This window comes from Aquarana catesbeiana, linkage group LG02 (assembly GCF_042186555.1).
Source record: "Aquarana catesbeiana isolate 2022-GZ linkage group LG02, ASM4218655v1, whole genome shotgun sequence".
NCBI lineage: Eukaryota > Metazoa > Chordata > Amphibia > Anura > Ranidae > Aquarana > Aquarana catesbeiana.
In genome coordinates, this window is record NC_133325.1 from 306,379,224 (window position 1) to 306,399,607 (window position 20,384).

The following is a 20,384-nucleotide window of genomic DNA, read 5'->3' on the forward strand; positions in this document are numbered from 1 at the left end:
TGGTAAACATGAAAATGAAGCCTAAAAAAAAACAGTTTGAAGTTACTAGGCTAGGTGTGTGTGGGCCAAGGGTAGCATGCTGGTGAGGTTAGTGAAGGAAAATATGCATGTAGGCCACCAAAAAGTTACAGCATGCATGAGGACAAAGAGGGCATTCATTCCCAGCATATTACAAAAATGGGAAGGATGGAATAATAAATTTCTAAAATAATTTTGAAAAACACAAAGGTGATATTAAATCCAAAAAAATTACACGAATATAGTCCTTCTGCAGGACTTGGATAATAGCACTACATGTCTCAGGAATAATCTCTCCCAGAGCCTTGTGAGAGATCCAAGTGGTAAACTTGATATCCTGGGGACCCCTCCCTGTCGCCAAATAACGTAAGGTAGCTATGAGCTTTGGCTCTGCTGGAATAGCAGCCCTCATGCATGTGTCCTGCTTCATGATATAGGTGGACAGCAAGGACAATAGTTGCTGAAAGCAGGAGTCCGTCATCCGGAGATAATTCAGAGAATCATTTGGATTATTCTCCTGCAGCTCACGCAGCAAGGGCATATGGCTAAATTGGTCACGATTAAGTAGCCAAGTTTTGGCCCAAATAATCCTCATCCTACTACTCTGACTATTCCTGGACCGGGCTAGAGTCACAGCAAGAACTGCAAGCCCATAAACAACACACTCTCTCCTAGGATTGTGTAACATGGCTGGTTGTCATACAATTTTACAAACGGTCGTAAACGCAAGATAACGCACGAATCTGCACTGACAAACGTATAATAATTGGAAATTAGCAGAGGGAGCCCGAAGCGTTGACGCTGAAGAATTTTACGTCTTCTTTGGAAGTGTCATCCGTACGTTGTAACGTGACTACGTTCGTGTTTGTTGCCTAAACGTCAGACCGTCTGCATGCAATACAAGTTCAGAGAGACAAGGCCCTTTTTCCAAAAAAAAACAACGGGAAAGTTTGTACAAGGTCCGATCGTGTGTATGGTGCTTAACACACACAGAACAGAACGTTGTCTTGCCACTGACCAGACAAAAGGATTACACTGGCCAATACACAGAAGATTTAAGAAGTGAAGGTAAGCAGACCAGTACAATAGTTCTAGGGTATTAATTGTTAGGTGTAGTTTGGCAACTGAACAATGCTGCATTTTTTATTAATACAGGAGCAATGGTGGACAAATTTACATCACCACATTTCCTGCCACAATTCATTGAAATGTACCGAGACCTTACATGTCTATGGAAAGTGCGCTCCAAAGACTACTCAGATCGGCAAAAACGTAAAGAAGCGTATACTAAATTAGTGGAACTATGCACTGTTGTGTATGCAAAAGCAGATATATCCTATGTGACCAAAAAAATAGCCAATCTGCGTACTATCTTCAAAAAAGAATTAAATAAAATTAATGAATCCAAAAGATCTGGTGCAGGTGCAGATGAAGTATATGTGCCACGCCTGTGGTATTTTGAGAGTCTACGTTTTCTGACTGACCAGGAGGAAGCACGACCCTCTGTGTCAAGTTTAGACAGTATCAGTGAGAATATTTCAGGAGATGAAGAAGATGGAACATTTGACGAAATGGCAGACAGTCAGGTAAAGTCTGAATATTCTGTTTTAATATACACCTTTATATGTACACATCTGAAACTAAACATTTAAGAGAATACAGCCAAAAATCAAAGCACATGTAACTTGGTATTTTTTTTTATTTAAAGAAAAATCTTACATAACATCTGTATTAAGAAATAAAATAATATATAAATGCAGCCACTCAAATGTACATATCATTTAGACATTGTTTTGCCAATCGACTGCTCCAGGACCCAGAAAATACTGCATATAATCAATGCGACTCTGGCGAGCTACTTGACTGGAGAGACGTGGTGGGGCACGGCCTAGGTTTAATAAGCCTTCGGTGTCATTACGCCACTCACCAGGCGTGACATCCCCAGACAAAATATCTTCCCGGTCCAACTGGGATTGGGTCATGTAGGTGGAGCTAGTACGCCGTAAGAAGTTGTGTAACACACAGCAACTATGTACTATTGTGTCAATTCTTGAGGGGGCTACATTTATTGCAGTGTGAAATATTCTAAAACGGTTGGCCATAATGCCAAACGCGTTTTCAACCACTCGTCTAGCCCGAGATAACCGATAATTAAAAATTTTTTGATCAGGGGTCAGGTTTTTGAGGGCAAAAGGTTTTAAAATATGCTCTGATAACGCAAACGCGTCATCCGCAACAAATGAGAAGTTGAGACCTTCAACTGTATCCTCTTGGGCTGGGAGATGTAGAAGTCCATTTTTTAAGTGATGGAAAAAAGAGGTCTTCTCTAGTATCCCCCCATCCGAATTTCTGCCATTTTTCCCTATGTCAACATAAATAAATTCATATTTGGCATTGACAATTGCCATTAGGACAATACTAAAGTAGCCTTTATAATTGAAGAAGAATGAGCCTGAGTTTGCTGGGGGTATTATCCGAACATGTTTGCCGTCTATGGCACCACCACAGTTTGGAAAATTCCAATAGTCTTCAAATTGTTTGGCAGTTGCTTTCCACTCCTCCACAGATGATGGCAGCTGTGCAAAGATAAAAATATATGTTACAAAAAAATCTAAGGCTTAATTGTCAAAAAATTAAAACAATTGACTTTATTATACAGGATCTATTTGGCAGTGAAACACAAACTGTCACATCACCACCAGTAAGCATTACCAAAAAGAGAAAGACAAAGCAAGATGCAACAGGCAACTTTCTACTACAAGCATCTGCAGCGTTAAATCAGAAGAAGGATGAATGTGATGACCTGGGTGCATTTGCAGCAAAGAAAATGCGCAGGATGTCAGAAGACCAAAAACAATTACTGGAACCATTACTCATTCAACTTCTTAATAAAGGGTTAAGGGGGGAGCTGACCACAAATACACACTTAGCTGAGCACAAAACCACACACCCACAATCATTGCAAACCACACACCCACAATCATTGCAAACCACACACCCACAATCATTGCAAACCACACACCCACAATCATTGCAAGTACCTCAACAAATGCATCCGTGGAACGTACCATTCCCACAGCAGGATCGTCAACAAAGCAACTGGGGACATGATTATCAGTACACATCTTTGTGAATAACATACATTTGAGTTTAAATATGTTATGTTTGTCAGTTTGACATGTTATGAACTAGTTTGAGTTTACTGATATGTTTAGAGCTTCTAAAATCAAAGTTAAACAAAGCAAGCTGTACAGTGTTTGAGAGTTAAAAATAAAAGCAGTGTGTCATTACCTTTAGGTATTCCTCTTGCATGATCTTTATAATGGCTTGGCAGGTCTCTGGTATGATGCGGCCAAGTGACTGGGCAGAGATTCCGGTAGTGAACTTTAAATCTTCATAACTTCGGCCAGTTGCCAGAAACCGAAGTGTTGCTACCAGTCTCTGCTCTGCTGGGATGCTTGGTCTTAAAACGGTGTCTTTTTTGGTAATAAGGGGTGACACCTTACTCAATAAGAGCTGAAAGGACTCATCAGGCATCCTGAGATAGTTCCGATAGTCATCGGGATTGTTTTCTTGGAGCTCTCGAACCAATCTCATATGAGAGAAGTCATCCCGGTTCTTGAGCCACTCTTTACTCCATAACCTTCGCCTTTTGATTATGGGTTCCTCTGCTTGTTGGATAGCCATCACTCCAAGCATGACTATGCCAATGGTCCTTTCATCCACATCCATATTGTAGGTAGAGGGTTCGTTCCGACGTACGCACGAACGTATGTTGCTCCTCGTCAAACACAGGAAGTCACAGTACAGAGGTCAAACACATTTTGACGCTTCCTTTTATAAATGAAAAAAACGAACGAAAAAACGATACATTGCTGTTCATAAACGATTTAACGATCGAAAATCTTTACTTACCTGATGGCGTGATCGTTTGCGGTCATTACCGAACGTTCTTTTTTCGAAAATGGGTTCGGCCGATTTTCTGTATAGTGTATGGCCAGCATAAGTAAGCATTTCCCTTCTCCTTGTTAACTAGTAAAGTGTTCCTGAATGAGAGAAATATCTCAGTCCTCCTATCCACACTAAAAAGCATAAATGGACAAATCCACAGTATATAGTATTGTGACAGCTAGCTTCCACGGCAGTTCGACTAAAAAAATTACTTTTGTTGAGCTGGGTGGTATTGGCAGAGCCACACACAGAATGAATTTCAACCAATTTAGCAGGAATCGGACAAATTTAGATCTGTCTATGGACAGCTTTAAATTCTTACTAGTTCACTGTTTAAAGGTGCAGTAGCTAACAACAAACACACAATTTTCAACCTATTGCCTCTAAGGTATCATGGAAGTGGGCCTACTTCCATGGCACTGCATATATGTACACCAGTGTTTGTGCTGGAAGTGCGCTGCATAGCACACCCCAAGCACAGCGACTGAGTCGTCACCAACAGCTCCTGGTCTTGTACTAACAATCAGGGACCGGGTGGACTGACTTCCAATCACACGATCACCGTGATAGTCTGTGACTGGATATCACAGAGGTCGTTAGCTGTAAAACCCACTACTGTACTCTTTTTATAAATAAATAAATAAAATAAAGATAAAAAAAAAACCCTTTTTTTCTGTTTAATGCCAGTATCAGTGTAAATCACAGTATGTCTTAGAAAAAAGGAAACACTTATTTATTGGCCTTACTATAGGTACAAACATCACATAATCTATACATACTGTATGTGTTATCACATCAGAAGTAGACAATAAAAAAGGAGATATCCATTAACATTTACCACCAAATGAAGGTCCAATTTAGCCTAAAGAAAGGAGGTATATTTTACCTGGATACACCAAAGTAGTTACTAGAATATGTACTGTTTTACTATAACATGCCTAAGTTTTGAAACCTGTTCTTTTACCTTTCATCATAAAGGGGTTTAAATATATTTCAAAGTAAAAAATGTTTTATTCACAAAGTAGTTGTGAGTTTTTTTTTTTACCTGTAGTGCTGGATAGTTTTTAAAATTGTTTTGACTTGGAGTAACATGGAGACCCTCTTGTATTTATTTCTTACATTTCTAAATAAAGTGTTTAGCAGATGGGAGAGATTTTTTTCCTGCTGGGGGACACCAGTGGTATGAAAGAACACGGGGGTTGATTTACCAAATCTGGAAAGTGCAAAATCTCACGCAGCTGCAATTGGTGGCCAATCACTTTATAACTTCAGCGTGTTCCATTAAGCTTTGAAGAAAAAACTGGAAGCTGATTGGTTTCTATGCAGAGCTGCACCAGATTTTTTGCGCTCTCCGGTAAATCAATTCCCCCCAGTGTCCTTTAGCACCAGACTTGTGTTTTGGGAAAGGACGTCGCTTTTTTTTTTCCTTTTCTCTGGAGACATCAGATAATACATATTCTGACTAGTATTAGCAGAGCAGAAGGTCTGATCTAACTATTGGGATCGTACCTGTATGTAGCACTCTGGAATTTCTGGGTAGCACACTACTTTGTGAGTTTGTGATTCTGGTAAAAAGTTTAGAAAATGATAAAATTGTTATTTAAACTTGGCAAACAGGAGGCTAACGTGACTTGCCAATAGATAAGGTTTTTAATTATTTAATCATCTCTAATAAGCATACCAGCTGTTATCAACAATGTGTTACTGATATGATACTTTTTAACAGGCAAACTATAGATATTGGCAAAATATTTACTCCACCATGCCACTGCTAGCCCAATACTCCCCTAGAGGCACCTGGAATAAATATGGGGCGCTTCAAATATAAATAAATGTAACCAAAAAACTGTGTATAGCACAATAGTGGTGGAACCCTCCTACTGCGTTTTGTGCTGCACGTAACAAGTGTAACCAAAAGACTGTATATAGCACAATAGTGGTGGAACCCTCCTACTGTGTTTTGTGCTGCACGTAACAAGTGTAACCAAAAAACTGTGTATAGCACAATAGTGGTGGAACCCTCCTACTGTGTTTTGTGCTGCACGTAACAAGTGTAGCCAAAAAACTGTATATAGCACAATAGTGGTGGAACCCTCCTACTATGTTTAGTGCTGCACGTAACAAGTGTAACCAAAAAACTGTGTATAGCACAATAGTGGTGGAACCCTCCTACTGTGTATTGTGCTGCACGTAACAAGTGTAACCAAAAAACTGTATATAGCACAATAGTGGTGGAACCCTCCTACTGTGTTTAGTGCTGCACGTAACAAGTGTAACCAAAAAACTGTATATGGCACAATAGTGGTGGAACCCTCCTACTGTGTTTTGTGCTGCACGTAACAAATAACACACATTAAATGAATAATTGTGACATTCACGTGAAACACTCTGTGAAATCACTGCATTCCATGCTGTGACATCTCAAAACATTAAATGACAGTCCATATGAATCAGATCCATCCAAGAGGAACTGCTTGTGATCACATCCAGTGTAAATCAGCTGCATACATTTAAGTGTCTTCATGTGTCTTCCACCTCACCCCTGTGCTCAGTGAATCACACCCTCCAGAAATGCACTCACCGAGTTACAATGCCAGCACTTTCATGCAAGGCAAAAAACGCAAGTTTTACCACACTCAGGTGTAAAAAATGGCAAGATACGTGTACAGGAGGATAGTTGTTATATGGATCCACATGTAAGAAAATAAAATGCTCCAATAGTGTAAACCAGCAAAACTATTTATTAAAACCACTGCAACCTTCAACTGATGCACTCACATTGTACAAAAGATAAAACAGCAGAAATCATTTGTGGATCACATCAATCTTCAAGCAATCTTCAAACAGGTGTAACTCAAATAATAAACAACTGGTGGTCACGGCGGACCCGAGGTGTGCTTTCTCTGGGCTGCAGTATCACTGCAATCTCACCCTCCCTTCAGCTCTCCTCCGCTCCTCCGTCCACTAAAACTTTCTGATTCCTGTGTAGTTCAACTGCGCTGTGTGTCACGTCTCACAGCCACGCCCCGACATGTTTCATCATAGGTAGACTTAATCATGGGATTGGCTGTGCAGGCTGTCATTCACCCCTTATATTTGCTTCTAATTGATGCCCATTCGGCCGCGCATTGCGCATGCGCACACCTCGCGTCCCCGTTCCGCTAATTATGCATGGGATATCTCATTTAAAACACTCATAAAACAAAATCATTGAAAATCTTTTGGACATTACACATAAATCACACCTAATTGACAAATATGCATATCATTCCCAATGGTTGTTTCAAACCTAAGATCAATTATGGTGAGTTGGATAGAGGGATCCTGCCCGGGCTCCCCCGCTGGACAAGAGTGGTAACTGCATACCCTATCCCATCCAACCTTATCAAATGCTGGATGGTGATCAAAAGGCAAACGGCCCCCTAGTGTCCAGTGTCCATATTGCAGATTTTTCAGCATGCGTGAAAGTATTCATGGTGGGAACCTCTCTCAATCAAATGTATCCGTCTTTACAGATCTCTTTTTTTAAAAAATAAGATCACATGGACTCTATATTATAAAACTATTAAATATAAACTCTGAGTGTTCATGCTCAGAGATTACCTTATTCCAAAATATCAACCCTTTCAGGAATGGGTCTAAAATAAAATATACCCTCATAACAATATATTACAAACATAGTAAACTAAACAGGCTAAACTGTCTCTATAACTGGCTGCCCCTGCATATTATGTGATAAAGTCAAAAATATGTCAAGGGATATAACAAGAGCCATATTATATATCTCTATTTGATCTATTATTAAATTTCTATGTAGGTCGAGTGAACAGGGTCGGGGGCTGATGATGATATAACCTCACCACCCCTCCTCACTCATACCCACATGGGGGCATCACATCAAGCTATTATCATGACGATGATGTCTCCTATAATCAAACCCTAAGAGATCCCTAAAAAAAAAAATTTTTTTTTTTTTTGATAAAAACTACTAAAAATCTTTAAAAATTCCTAAAAAAGGTGGGACTAAAAGAGACTACAGAAAATCGGAACCCTACAAAACTGAGATAACTTTACATTAAAAATCATTAATAAAGCAGTTAAGATCCAGTTCTATGTTCAATCCTTTCGGGGCCAGACTCTTCAAAAGATATATCCATCTGGTTTCCCTACGGGATAGGTCCCTAACTCTATTGGACCCTCTCCAAGAGGGGTGGACCACATCTATCCCACAGAACTGCAAAAGTGTGGGGTCCTTTTGGTGTTTTTCTTTAAAATGTAGGGAGACACTGTGGAACCTATATCCATTTTTTATGTTGGTCATATGCTCTGAGATCCTAATCCTCAAGAGTCTCTTGGTTCTCCCTACATATAGCAAGCCACACGGACACCACATTAAATAGACCACATGCGTAGAGTTGCATGTACTGAATTCTCTAATTTCAAAGGATTCCCCTTCCCTATTGGTTATGCTGGTGACACCTCTGTGGTTCACTCTTGTTGTTCGGCAGCAGATGCACCTCCTACAGCAATAGAAGCCCTTGAAATCAAAACCAAACACATTCCGTCTTGGTAGGTCCAATATCTTCCTTACCACGTGGTCTCCGAAATTAGGAGCCCTCCTATATATGAACCTCGGTTGGTTCGGAAGTATCCCACCCAAGTGCCTATCCTTACATAGGATGTGCCAGTGTTTTTTAAAAATATTCTCGACCTCTTTATATTGGCAGTGAAACCCTGAAATGAATCCATATTGGTGTCGAGTATCCTCTGACACCATTGAGGGCTTATTTAGACACAGGTCCCTGGAGGTTGAAGCCACCTCTTCAGTGATCCTGCTGAGTGTTTCCACTCTATACCCTTTTTGTAAAAATGTATTATTAACCACTTCCCACCCGGCCACTGCACATATACGGCCGGGTGGGAGCTCCCTCCTTCTGACTGGACGTTCCCGAACGTCCTTCAGAAGGAGCGGGATCACGCGGGCGCGCTCCCGCGCAGCCGCGCAATCCCGATGCGCGCGTGTCACTCGGACACGCCGCATCTCAGAGCGGCAGGAGGGCAATGTGATTTGCCCTCCTGATCCGCACGATGGCTGTGTGTAATCACAGCCATCGTATAGTAAACAAGGGGGAGGGGGTGGCAGATGACAGGAGATCGCGCCGCCACGTGCCCGCGCAGCGGCGCGATCCCGATCTGCCTGTGTCCCCCAGAGACAGCACAACACAGGAGGGCCCTGTGATTGGCCCTCCTGATCACATGACGACTGTGTCCAATCACAGTCGTCATGTAATGTAAATAGAGAGCGTAGTAACTGCTCTCATCTCTTCCTCTCCTCACACAGAGCCTGTCAGTGAGGAGAGGAAGAGAGATCTGTGCTGCAGCCAGGAGATCAGTGAGTAATAAAGCTGTTTGTCTGCTGTTTACCCACTGATCACCCAGCTAGTGTCCCCAAAACACAGTGTCCCCAAAACACAGTGTCCCCAAACAGTGAAAACACCTGTCAGTGAACATCTGCCCGTCAACAACTGGCACATCTGTCCGCCAACAGCGGGCACATCTGTCCGCCAACAGCCGGCACATCAGCCCGTCGTCATCAGGCACATCTGCCCGCCTGCCATCAGGCACATCTGCCCGCCATCAGGCACATCTGCCCGCCTGCCATCAGGCACATCTGCCCGCCAGTCATCAGGCACATCTGCCCGCCAGTCATCAGGCACATCTGCCCGCCAGTCATCAGGCACATCTGCCCGCCAGTCATCAGGCACATCTGCCGCCCGCCATCAGGCACATCTGACACCGTCAACAGCTAACACATCAGCCCGTCATCAGCTGACACATCAGCCCGTCAACAGCTGACACATCAGCTGCCCACCATCATCAGGCACATCTGCCTGCCTGCCATCAGGCACATCTGCCCGCCAGTCATCAGGCACATCTGCCCGCCTGCCATCAGGCACATCTGCCCGCCTGCCATCAGGCACATCTGCCCGCCTGCCATCAGGCACATCTGCCCGCCAGTCATCAGGCACATCTGCCCGCCAGTCATCAGGCACATCTGCCCGCCAGTCATCAGGCACATCTGCCCGCCAGTCATCAGGCACATCTGTCGCCCGCCATCTGACACCGTCATCAGCTGACACATCAGCCCGTCATCAGCTGACACATCAGCCCGTCAACAGCTGACACATCAGCCCGTCAACAGCTGACACATCAGCCGCCCACCATCATCAGGCACATCTGCCCGCCCGCCATTAGGCACATCTGCCAGCCGCCATCTGCCCACGATCAGGCACATCTGCCACCCACCATCTGGCACAGCCGCCCACCATCTGGCACATCTGCCGCCTGCCATCTGACACATCTGCCCGCCAACATGACAAAAAGGTCTTACAGCGCAGAGGAGGCTCTCCAAATACTCCAGAGTATGTCGGACGAGAGTAGCGGGGAATTCTCTCCGTCAGACTCGGATAGTGACTATGAGCCAGTGGAAAGCAGTGGCTCCGAGTTGGAAACAGAGGAAGATACAATCCTAACAAGGAGAATCAGGAGAAATGAGCAGGAGGAGGCATTCACCAGCAGCGCAGCACTCCAGGGCATCCACCAGCAGGCATCCACCAGCAGCGCAGCACTCCAGGATGATATGCAGGCATCCACCAGCAGCCCAGCACTCCAGGATGACATGCAGGCATCCACCAGTAGCGCAGCACTCCAGGGCATCCACCAGCAGGCATCCACCAGCAGCGCAGCACTTCGGGATAGGCGGGCATCCACCAGCACTTCTGCAACCTTCCTAGAAGATAGGCCAGATGCTAGCAACGGATCCCATCAACGAGGCAGTGCCCATACTAGCCTCCCAGATGTTCTACTGTATCCAACATGGCTGCCCGATACATCAGTAGAACCTGTAATACCCCTTTTCACAGCCCAGCCAGGCCCTCAGATGCAGACGGAAAATGTAACCCCACTTTATTATTTTCATTTATTTTTTACCAATGAACTCCTAACCTACATTGTGGAGCAATGTAATCTATACGCCAGCCAACACATAGCCAACAATCCCAGTTCCTCATATGCCCGTCCTTTTGTTTGGAAACCCCTCACCGTAGAAGAATTTAAAATTTTCCTTGGCCTAACCCTCAACATGGGGCTGACAAAAAAAAATGAACTCCATTCCTACTGGTCTACCCAACCTATCCACCACATGCCGATCTATTCGTCATTTATGCCCAGAACCCGTTATGAGATGATCATGAGATTTTTACACTTCAATAACAATGCCCAATGCCTCCCTCGAAATCATCCCAGTTACGATAAGTTATTCAAAATTCGGCCCCTAATCAATTTTTTTTGCGCCAGCTTCAAGGAGATGTTTACCCCTGATAGAAACATATGTGTGGATGAATCCCTGGTGCACTTCACCGGAAGACTGGGAATAAAACAATACCTCCCCAGTAAAAGAGCCAGACGTGGGGTAAAATTTTATAAGGTGTGTGACAGGGCCACGGGTTACACATATGATTTTATGATTTATGAGGGAAAAGACAGACAGCTAAACCCCCCTGGATGCCCTACCTACATGGGAACAAGTGGCAAAATTGTCTGGCAGCTGATCCAACCATTACTTGGGAAAGGTTACCACCTTTACGTAGACAATTTCTACACTAGTCTCCCACTTTTCCGCCATTTGTACCTGAAGAACACTGTGGCCTGTGGGACAGCACGGACCAACCGCAAAGGCTTCCCACAAAGATTGGTCACCAAGAAATTAAGGAAGGGTGAAATGGCCAGTATGCGAACTGAAGAAGTACTAGCGGTGAAGTGGAGAGATAAAAAAAGAGATGTCTACATCCTTTCAACAATACATGACGACACCTTGGTGGAACTTCAGAGAAGAGGAGGCCCCATACAGAAGCCAAAATGTGTGCATGAGTACAACCTATACATGGGGGGGGTGGATATGAACGACCAGATGATGCAGCCCTACTTGGCCACCAGGAGATCACTATTTTGGTACAAGAAAGTCGCCATTTATTTGATGCAACTTGCCCTATTTAATTCCTATATCATTTTTTCTAAGTGCACCCAAAGTTCCCTACCCTATCTAAAATTCCAAGAAGAAGTTTTCACAGCCCTTCTCTATCCCCAAGGCCAAGCCCCTCAACTAATTCGCTCCGATGCGTTAGCCAGACTCCATGAAAGGCACTTTCCCGAAATCCTCCCTCTTACCCAAACAGGTCGCAAACCCCCAAAAAAATGTCGTGTATGTGCAAGTAGAGGAATTCAGCGTGACACCCGATACTACTGTCCCGAATGTCCCTCCGAGCCAGGGCTCTGTATTGGAACATGCTATCGGAGCTATCATACTTCACTACACTATTAGTACAGTGAAGGTGATTTTTTTCCACTATCTGCCATTTCTGTGAATGACCCGGACTGTTAACGACTATGCCTCTGCCAAACATGTTTCTGCCTTCAACGTAAATTGACCCGGACTGTTAACGACTATGCCTCTGCCAAACATCTTTCTGCCTTCAACGTGAATTGACCCGGACTGTTAAATGACCATGATTTTTGCCTGCCTCCTGAACTGATCATTTGCCCTGCCACTGTACAGCACAGGGGTCTCACATATGTGAGGGGCTCCAGAAAAGGTTTTCCGAGTGGAGGAAACATTTTTCTCCGGGTTTTTAGTTTTCTCGGATTAGGGTCTGGAGACTCGGAGGCTTCGTAGAGATTTGGGTGGGAAGAAGCCTCTACCCCTGTCCTCAGGTCTTACCTGACCAAGGCCCAATGTACAAAGTGCTGCCTGCTGCCACCTGAACTGGCCATGCCTTTTGCCTGCCACATGACCTTGCCATGCATTTGCCTGCCACATGACCTTGCCATGCCTTTGCCTACCACCTGGACTGGCCATGCCTATGCCTGTTACCTGAACTGCCTGCTAAACCTTGGACTGTACTGAACCATGTTCATACTTTTCCATATCTGTCTGCTGCCTGGACAATTCCTGGACATTTCCTTTGGCTGTCTGGACAAATGCTTTGGCTGCTCTGGAACGGTATTCCTGCCTGCTAAAACCACAGGTGAGCTTTTTTTTTTTACCTTTTGCTCAGCAGAATGTATTTTGGGGTGTAATTCTTGGTGTGTACATGCTATGTGTTAGAAGCCTGGAGGTGCTACTTGCATGTTGGGCCTCTGTATGTGGCCAGGTAGTGGAAAAGTCTCACACATGGGGTATCGCCATACTCAGGACGAGTGGCAGAATGTATTTTGGGATGTCATTTTGGCTATGTACATGCTATGTGTAAGAAAGATCTTCTAAATTGACAACTTTGTGAGAAAAAAAATAGGTTTTCATTTTCTTTCCACATTTTCCAAAAACTTGTGGAAAGAAATTACATGTTAAAAATACTCATTATGCCTCATAGAATATACATTGGGTTGTTTTCTTTCCAAAATGGGGTCATTTTGTGGGTAATTCCATTGTCCTGGTGCTCCAGGGCCTTCAAAAATGTGATAGGTACTCAGGAAATGAAATGTGTAATTTATGCCTTTAGAACGCCTGATGGTGCTATATGGATGTTGGGCCTCTGTATGTGGCCAGGCTGTGGAAAAGTCTCACACATGGGGTATCGTCACACTCAGGACGAGTAGCAGAATGTATTTTGGGGTGTCATTTTGGCTATGTACATGCTATGTGTTAGAAAGATCTTCTAAATTGACAATTTTGTGAGAAAAAAATAGGTTTTCATTTTCTTTCCACATTTTCCAAAAACTTGTGGAAAGAAATGACATGTTCAAAAGACTCATTATGCCTCATAGAATATACATTGGGTTGTTTTCTTTCCAAAATGGGGTCATTTTGAGGGTAATTCCATTGTCCTGGTGCTCCAGGGCCTTCAAAAATGTGATAGGTACTCAGGAAATGAAATGTGTAATTTATGCCTTTAGAACGCCTGATGGTGCTATATGGATGTTGGGCCTCTGTATGTGGCCAGGCTGTGGAAAAGTCTCACACATGGGGTATCACCATACTCAGGACGAATAGCAGAATGTATTTTGGGGTGTCATTTTGGCTATGTACATGCTATGTGTTAGAAAGATCTTCTAAATTGACAACTTTGTGAGAAAAAAATAGGTTTTCATTTTCTTTCCACTATTTCCAAAAACTTGTGGAAAGAAATGACATGTTCAAAAGACTCAGTATGCCTCATAGAATATACATTGGGTTGTTTTCTTTCCAAAATGGGGTCATTTTGTGGGTAATTCCATTGTCCTGATGCTCCAGGGCCTTCAAAAATGTGATAGGTACTCAGGAAATGAAATGTGTAATTTATGCCTTTAGAACGCCTGATGGTGCTATATGGATGTTGGGCAGGGCTGGACTGGGACAAAAATTTGGCCCTCGACTTCATCCAGACTGGCGCACTTTAATTGTGCAAACAAGCACAAAAACAGTATATAAACTATACGCAATTGTGCAAAAAAACATAAGTAGCATAACATAAGGAGTCCTCACTAACCTCTTTTATTATTTCACTTATTCTCCTCTGTATTTTTCTCATCTTTCTCACATCACTGCGTGACGTTGAGGGCGAACCAAGAAAGCCATTTCAGGCTTTCACTGAAACCGGCCCACTGAGCCATCGGCCCACCGGGAAACTCCCTGTAGTCCCGATGGCCAGTACATGCCTGATGTTGGGTCTCTGTATGTGGCCAGGCTGTGGAAAAGTCTCACACATGGGGTATCGCCATTCTCAGGACGAATAGCAGAATGTATTTTGGGGTGTCATTTTGGCTATGTACATGCTATGTGTTAGAAAGATCTTCTAAATTGACAACTTTGTGAGAAAAAAATAGGTTTTCATTTTCTTTCCACATTTTCCAAAAACTTGTGGGAAGAAATGACATGTTCAAAAGACTCAGTATGCCTCATAGAATATACATTGTGTTGTTTTCTTTCCAAAATGGGGTCATTTTGTGGGTAATTCCATTGTCCTGGTGCTCCAGGGCCTTCAAAAATGTGATAGGTACTCAGAAAATGAAATGTGTAATTTATGCCTTTAGAACGCCTGATGGTGCTATATGGATGTTGGGCCTCTGTATGTGGCCAGGCTGTGGAAAAGTCTCACAGATGGGGTATCGCCATCCTCAGGACGAATAGCAGAATGTATTTTGGGGTGTCATTTTGGCTATGTACATGCTATGTGTTAGAAAGATCTTCTAAATTGACAACTTTGTGAGAAAAAAATAGGTTTTCATTTAGCAGAATGTATTTTGGGGTGTAATTGCAATTATGCCTGCACCGTGTGTGAGAAATAACTTGTAAATATGACAATTTAGTGAAGAAAAAAAAAAAATCTATATTTCTTAATTTTCCAAAGCATTGTGGGGAAAAAATTTCAACTTCAAAAAATTCACTATGCCTCTTACTAAATACCTCAGACTGTCTTCTTTCCAAAAAGGGGTCTTTTGGGGGGTTATTGTACTGTCCTGACATTTTAGGGCCTCAAGAAATGAGATCAGTGCATTAGGCCATCAGTGCATTAGGATTGATACATTTTCAATAATGCGTAGCATGGCTTGTAGACTCTATAACTTTCACACAAACCAATGATCATACAATTATCAGGATTTTTTTTACCAAAGACATGTGGTAGAATACATTTTTGCCTAAATTTTCGACAAAATTAAATTTTTTTGGTTTCTTTTAAAAGAGAAAGTAGAAAATTTTGTTTTTTTTTCAAAATATTCGCTCTTTTTTCGCTTATATCACAAAAAATAAAAAATGAAGTGGTGAATAAATACCACCAAAAGAAAGCTCTATTTGTGTGAACAAAATGATAAAAATTTCATTTGGGTACAGTGTAGCATGACTGAGTAATTGTCATTCAAAGTGAGAGAGCACTGAAAGCTGAAAATTGGTCTGGGAAGGAAGGGGGTGAAAGTGCCCAGTATTGAGGTGGTTAAGGACTTCAGCCTGCTCATAGTAGTCGTCTAATTTAGTGCAATTACGTCGAACACGTAGCAACTGTCCTTTGGGGATGTTTTTTATCCAAGCCGGATGGTGGCCACTTCTTATAGATAAAAAACTGTTACGATCAGTTGGCTTAAAAAATACTTTTGTTATTAGTGCATCTCCCTCCCTGATAATCGTCACATCCAAAAAATTTACCGAGGTACTACTAATTTGATGTTCCAATTTAATGTTATTAGAATTATTATTAAGTTCCTGTATAAATTCCATCGCTGACTCCTCTGTACCCTCCCAAATAAATAGGAGGTCATCAATAAATCTTCGGTAAAATAATAACTGAGGCCTTCTCTGGTTGAGTACCTTCCTGTCTTCCCACTCAGCCATAAACAGGTTGGCGAGGCTGGGAGCAAATTTAGCTCCAATAGCCACGCCAACCTGCTGGGAGTAGAAATCACCATCACACCAAAAATAATTATGGGACATGCAAAAATCTAATACATGCCCCAAAAATCTCTTCTGCACAGACGGAATGTCTTCTCTTTTGCTTAATTCCCAATTAAGGGCCAGCACTGCGTCTTCGTGTTGAATGATGGTGTATAGGGAGGCTACATCAGCCGTTACCATATACACTGATGATGACGAGTCTAATTTAACATCATTTAATAGAGTCAGTAGATCCCCTGTGTCCTTCAAATATGCCCTAGTGGCCTTGACACTGGGTTGAAGAAACTTATCTAGAAATTCCCCCAGCCTGGCTGTTACAGAGCCTATATACAGTTTTTTGGCTACGCACTAAACATAGTAGGAGGGTTCCACCACTATTGTGCTATATACAGTTTTTTGGCTACACTTGTTACGTGCAGCACAAAACACAGTAGGAGGGTTCCACCACTATTGTGCTATACACAGTTTTTTGGTTACACTTGTTACGTGCAGCACAAAACACAGTAGGAGGGTTCCACCACTATTGTGCTATATACAGTCTTTTGGTTACACTTGTTACGTGCAGCACAAAACACAGTAGGAGGGTTCCACCACTATTGTGCTATACACAGTTTTTTGTTTACATTTATTTATATTTGAAGCGCCCCATATTTATTCCAGGTGCCTCTAGGGGAGTATTGGGCTAGCAGTGGCATGGTGGAGTAAATATTTTGCCTGTATACTTTATAATTTAAAGGGGCAGCTGTTCCTATTTTCGCTTGTTTTTATTGATTCTCACGTTTTTCATTACATTTTATACACACCATTTAACACTGGTCAACACTATTTGTGAGAGTAAGGAATTGGATGTTTTGGGTGTTCACCACCTAAATTTTGGTTCACACCACTATTTGAGTTTATTTAGAGGCATTGGCGCGGTGGGGGTGTCTGTTTGGTGGAAGGGCGCTCTAGTGAGGATACCCAGTGTTTATTATTTCTGTTTGATTACCACCCGCAGCCATGGATGCGTTCAACTTTTTAAAGAATAGACAACTTAACCCCGAATCAGTTTTCTCAAATGATCAACCAATGATTGAGAATGAGGAAGACTTTTCAGCATTACTTAAAACTCTTGATGGGTTGTTGGAAAAACAAATAAAAACATGGTGGGATGTGTTCACATTTGAACACTATCGTAGAGAGAACCTCATTTTTAGAAGTTTAAGATGGGAGGTACCTCCCCAAGATGGTTTTAATGATCAGTCATTCATGAACGAATGGCTTGAATTTTTTAATAAAGCAGGTAGGGAATTACAGGGACTTGTCCTAAAAAGGAAACAGATTAAATTAAGTATGTTAAATGAAAAAATCAGAGACTTGCAAGAAAAACTGGAACCCATTAAAGATACTAATCAAATGAATGAGTTTAATAATAATATAAAGAAAAAGTTAGAGAAAATTGATCGAGAGACACAAAAAAAGAAAGTTAAGAAGTTCAACCGGGACCTAAATGATTTTAAGACCAATAAAATCTATGCATGGCAAGCATCCTTGGTTTCCAACACTGAAGACCCAGCTGCCAACACCAGTGCGGCAGGGGGTACGAGTAATCCACCAAAAGGTGATAATAAGAAAAAGGCAGCGAATAAGAGTAAAGTAAGCCATGCTGGGATGAACCCCAGATCCAGCGAGAGGGGGCGCAGTGTGGAGGCTGGCCAGTATGGAAGAGATTATTACCGCTCCCCAAGACCCTCCTCACGAGGGAGGGGAGGAGTGAGATACCACCAATCCCCTAGACCACTCTCAAGAGGAAGAGGAGGATATCCACGGGGACAGTATAATGAATACTCTTCCCCTAGAGGATATAGAGGGAATACCCCACAGGGATATGGTGAATGGCAACGTTACCCCCCACAACAACATTATCAGGAGATGTACAATAATGTCCCTCTGTATAATAGATTCTCCCCACTGGAAAGGGAAGATCGTTTAGACTATAGTCCTTTTTTAGGACAACGAGGGAGGGGAGGGGGAACACCGAAGAGAAATCCCAGAGGCCCTTACCAGAGAGGGGGAGGGAGACAAGTGCCCCCCCAGGATTACCACATGCCCCCCAGAGGAGAAGAAGGGGGTGTAGGGCGGGAAGATCCAGGAAATCCAAGGAAAAGACCAAGGGATGTAGAGACATAGGGATATACAACCTCAGTAGTGTTGAGCTCAACCATAAAGAGCTCAACATTTTGAACTTGGGATTAAAATGTGCCCCAAAAAAGGAAATGAATAAGTTCGATGTCTACATAGACACGCACAAATTCATTAGAACCATGAATATTAAGAAACATTTCCTAAGTCATCCGGTGGAGGCCTCAGTTAGAGCCAAGGTACCACTGAATAGGATAGATTCAGGTTTAAAAAACAAATCTATCTTCAATCCACAGAACCCAGGGAATCACTTTATAGAAGTGTTCAAAAGCCTAGTACTGAACGATATTGATAAACTTCCTTTACGGAAGGGTGTCAACCCCCATTATATCAGAGAAGGAATCAGCTCCCTTGAAAAAAAGAAAGATCTTATAGTACGACCTGCTGATAAGGGGGGGGGGGGGTTGTGCTACTGGATAAAAAATTTTATCTGGATCAGTTGTTGCAGCTAGTGGGAGATAGATCAACATATAAGAAATTATCATCAGACCCTACGGAAGCATATAAAGCACAATTGGGAACTCTAGTGGATTGGGGATATAGATTGGATGCAATAAATTCTAGAGAGAAAAGATATCTCATCCCCAGTGCTTGTAGAATCCCGGTTATCTATACCTTACCGAAGGTACACAAGAATATCCAATGCCCACCCCCTATGCCTATTGTGAATGGGATAGGCTCTGTAACAGCCAGGCTGGGGGAATTTCTAGATAAGTTTCTTCAACCCAGTGTCAAGGCCACTAGGGCATATTTGAAGGACACAGGGGATCTACTGACTCTATTAAATGATGTTAAATTAGACTCGTCATCATCAGTGTATATGGTAACGGCTGATGTAGCCTCCCTATACACCATCATTCAACACGAAGACGCAGTGCTGGCCCTTAATTGGGCATTAAGCAAAAGAGAAGACATTCCGTCTGTGCAGAAGAGATTTTTGGGGCATGTATTAGATTTTTGCATGTCCCATAATTATTTTTGGTGTGATGGTGATTTCTACTCCCAGCAGGTTGGCGTGGCTATGGGAGCTAAATTTGCTCCCAGCCTCGCCAACCTGTTTATGGCTGAGTGGGAAGACAGGAAGGTACTCAACCAGAGAAGGCCTCAGTTATTATTTTACCGAAGATTTATTGATGACCTCCTATTTATTTGGGAGGGTACAGAGGAGTCAGCGATGGAATTTATACAGGAACTTAATAATAATTCTAATAACATTAAATTGGAACATCAAATTAGTAGTACCTCGGTAAATTTTTTGGATGTGACGATTATCAGGGAGGGAGATGCACTAATAACAAAAGTATTTTTTAAGCCAACTGATCGTAACAGTTTTTTATCTATAAGAAGTGGCCACCATCCGGCTTGGATAAAAAACATCCCCAAAGGACAGTTGCTACATGTTCGACGTAATTGCACTAAATTAGACGACTACTATGAGCAGGCTGAAGTCCTTAATAATAAATTTTTACAAAAAGGGTATAGAGTGGAAACACTCAGCAGGATCACTGAAGAGGTGGCTTCAACCTCCAGGGACCTGTGTCTAAATAAGCCCTCAATGGTGTCAGAGGATACTCGACACCAATATGGATTCATTTCAGGGTTTCACTGCCAATATAAAGAGGTCGAGAATATTTTTAAAAAACACTGGCACATCCTATGTAAGGATAGGCACTTGGGTGGGATACTTCCGAACCAACCGAGGTTCATATATAGGAGGGCTCCTAATTTCGGAGACCACGTGGTAAGGAAGATATTGGACCCACCAAGACGGAATGTGTTTGGTTTTGATTTCAAGGGCTTCTATTGCTGTAGG

At 42.6% G+C, this 20,384-nt stretch overlaps 3 protein-coding genes across 3 annotated transcripts in view; 2 read left to right on the plus strand and 1 right to left on the minus strand.

Annotated features, from left to right (window-relative positions):
- The window catches only part of GABRA5 (gamma-aminobutyric acid type A receptor subunit alpha5), a 412,886-nt gene that overhangs the window by 240,630 nt on the left and 151,872 nt on the right, over positions 1-20,384 (minus strand). The gene's annotated exons all lie outside the window — the stretch shown is intronic.
- The window catches only part of GABRB3 (gamma-aminobutyric acid type A receptor subunit beta3), a 682,386-nt gene that overhangs the window by 127,580 nt on the left and 534,422 nt on the right, over positions 1-20,384 (plus strand). The window lies entirely within an intron of this gene.
- LOC141129803 (uncharacterized) lies at positions 461-3,151 on the plus strand. Its single transcript, XM_073617871.1, has 2 exons — positions 461-1,604; positions 2,678-3,151. The coding sequence occupies exons 1-2, from the start codon at positions 1,179-1,181 to the stop codon at positions 3,149-3,151; spliced, it is 900 nt and encodes a 299-aa protein (XP_073473972.1). The 5' UTR covers positions 461-1,178.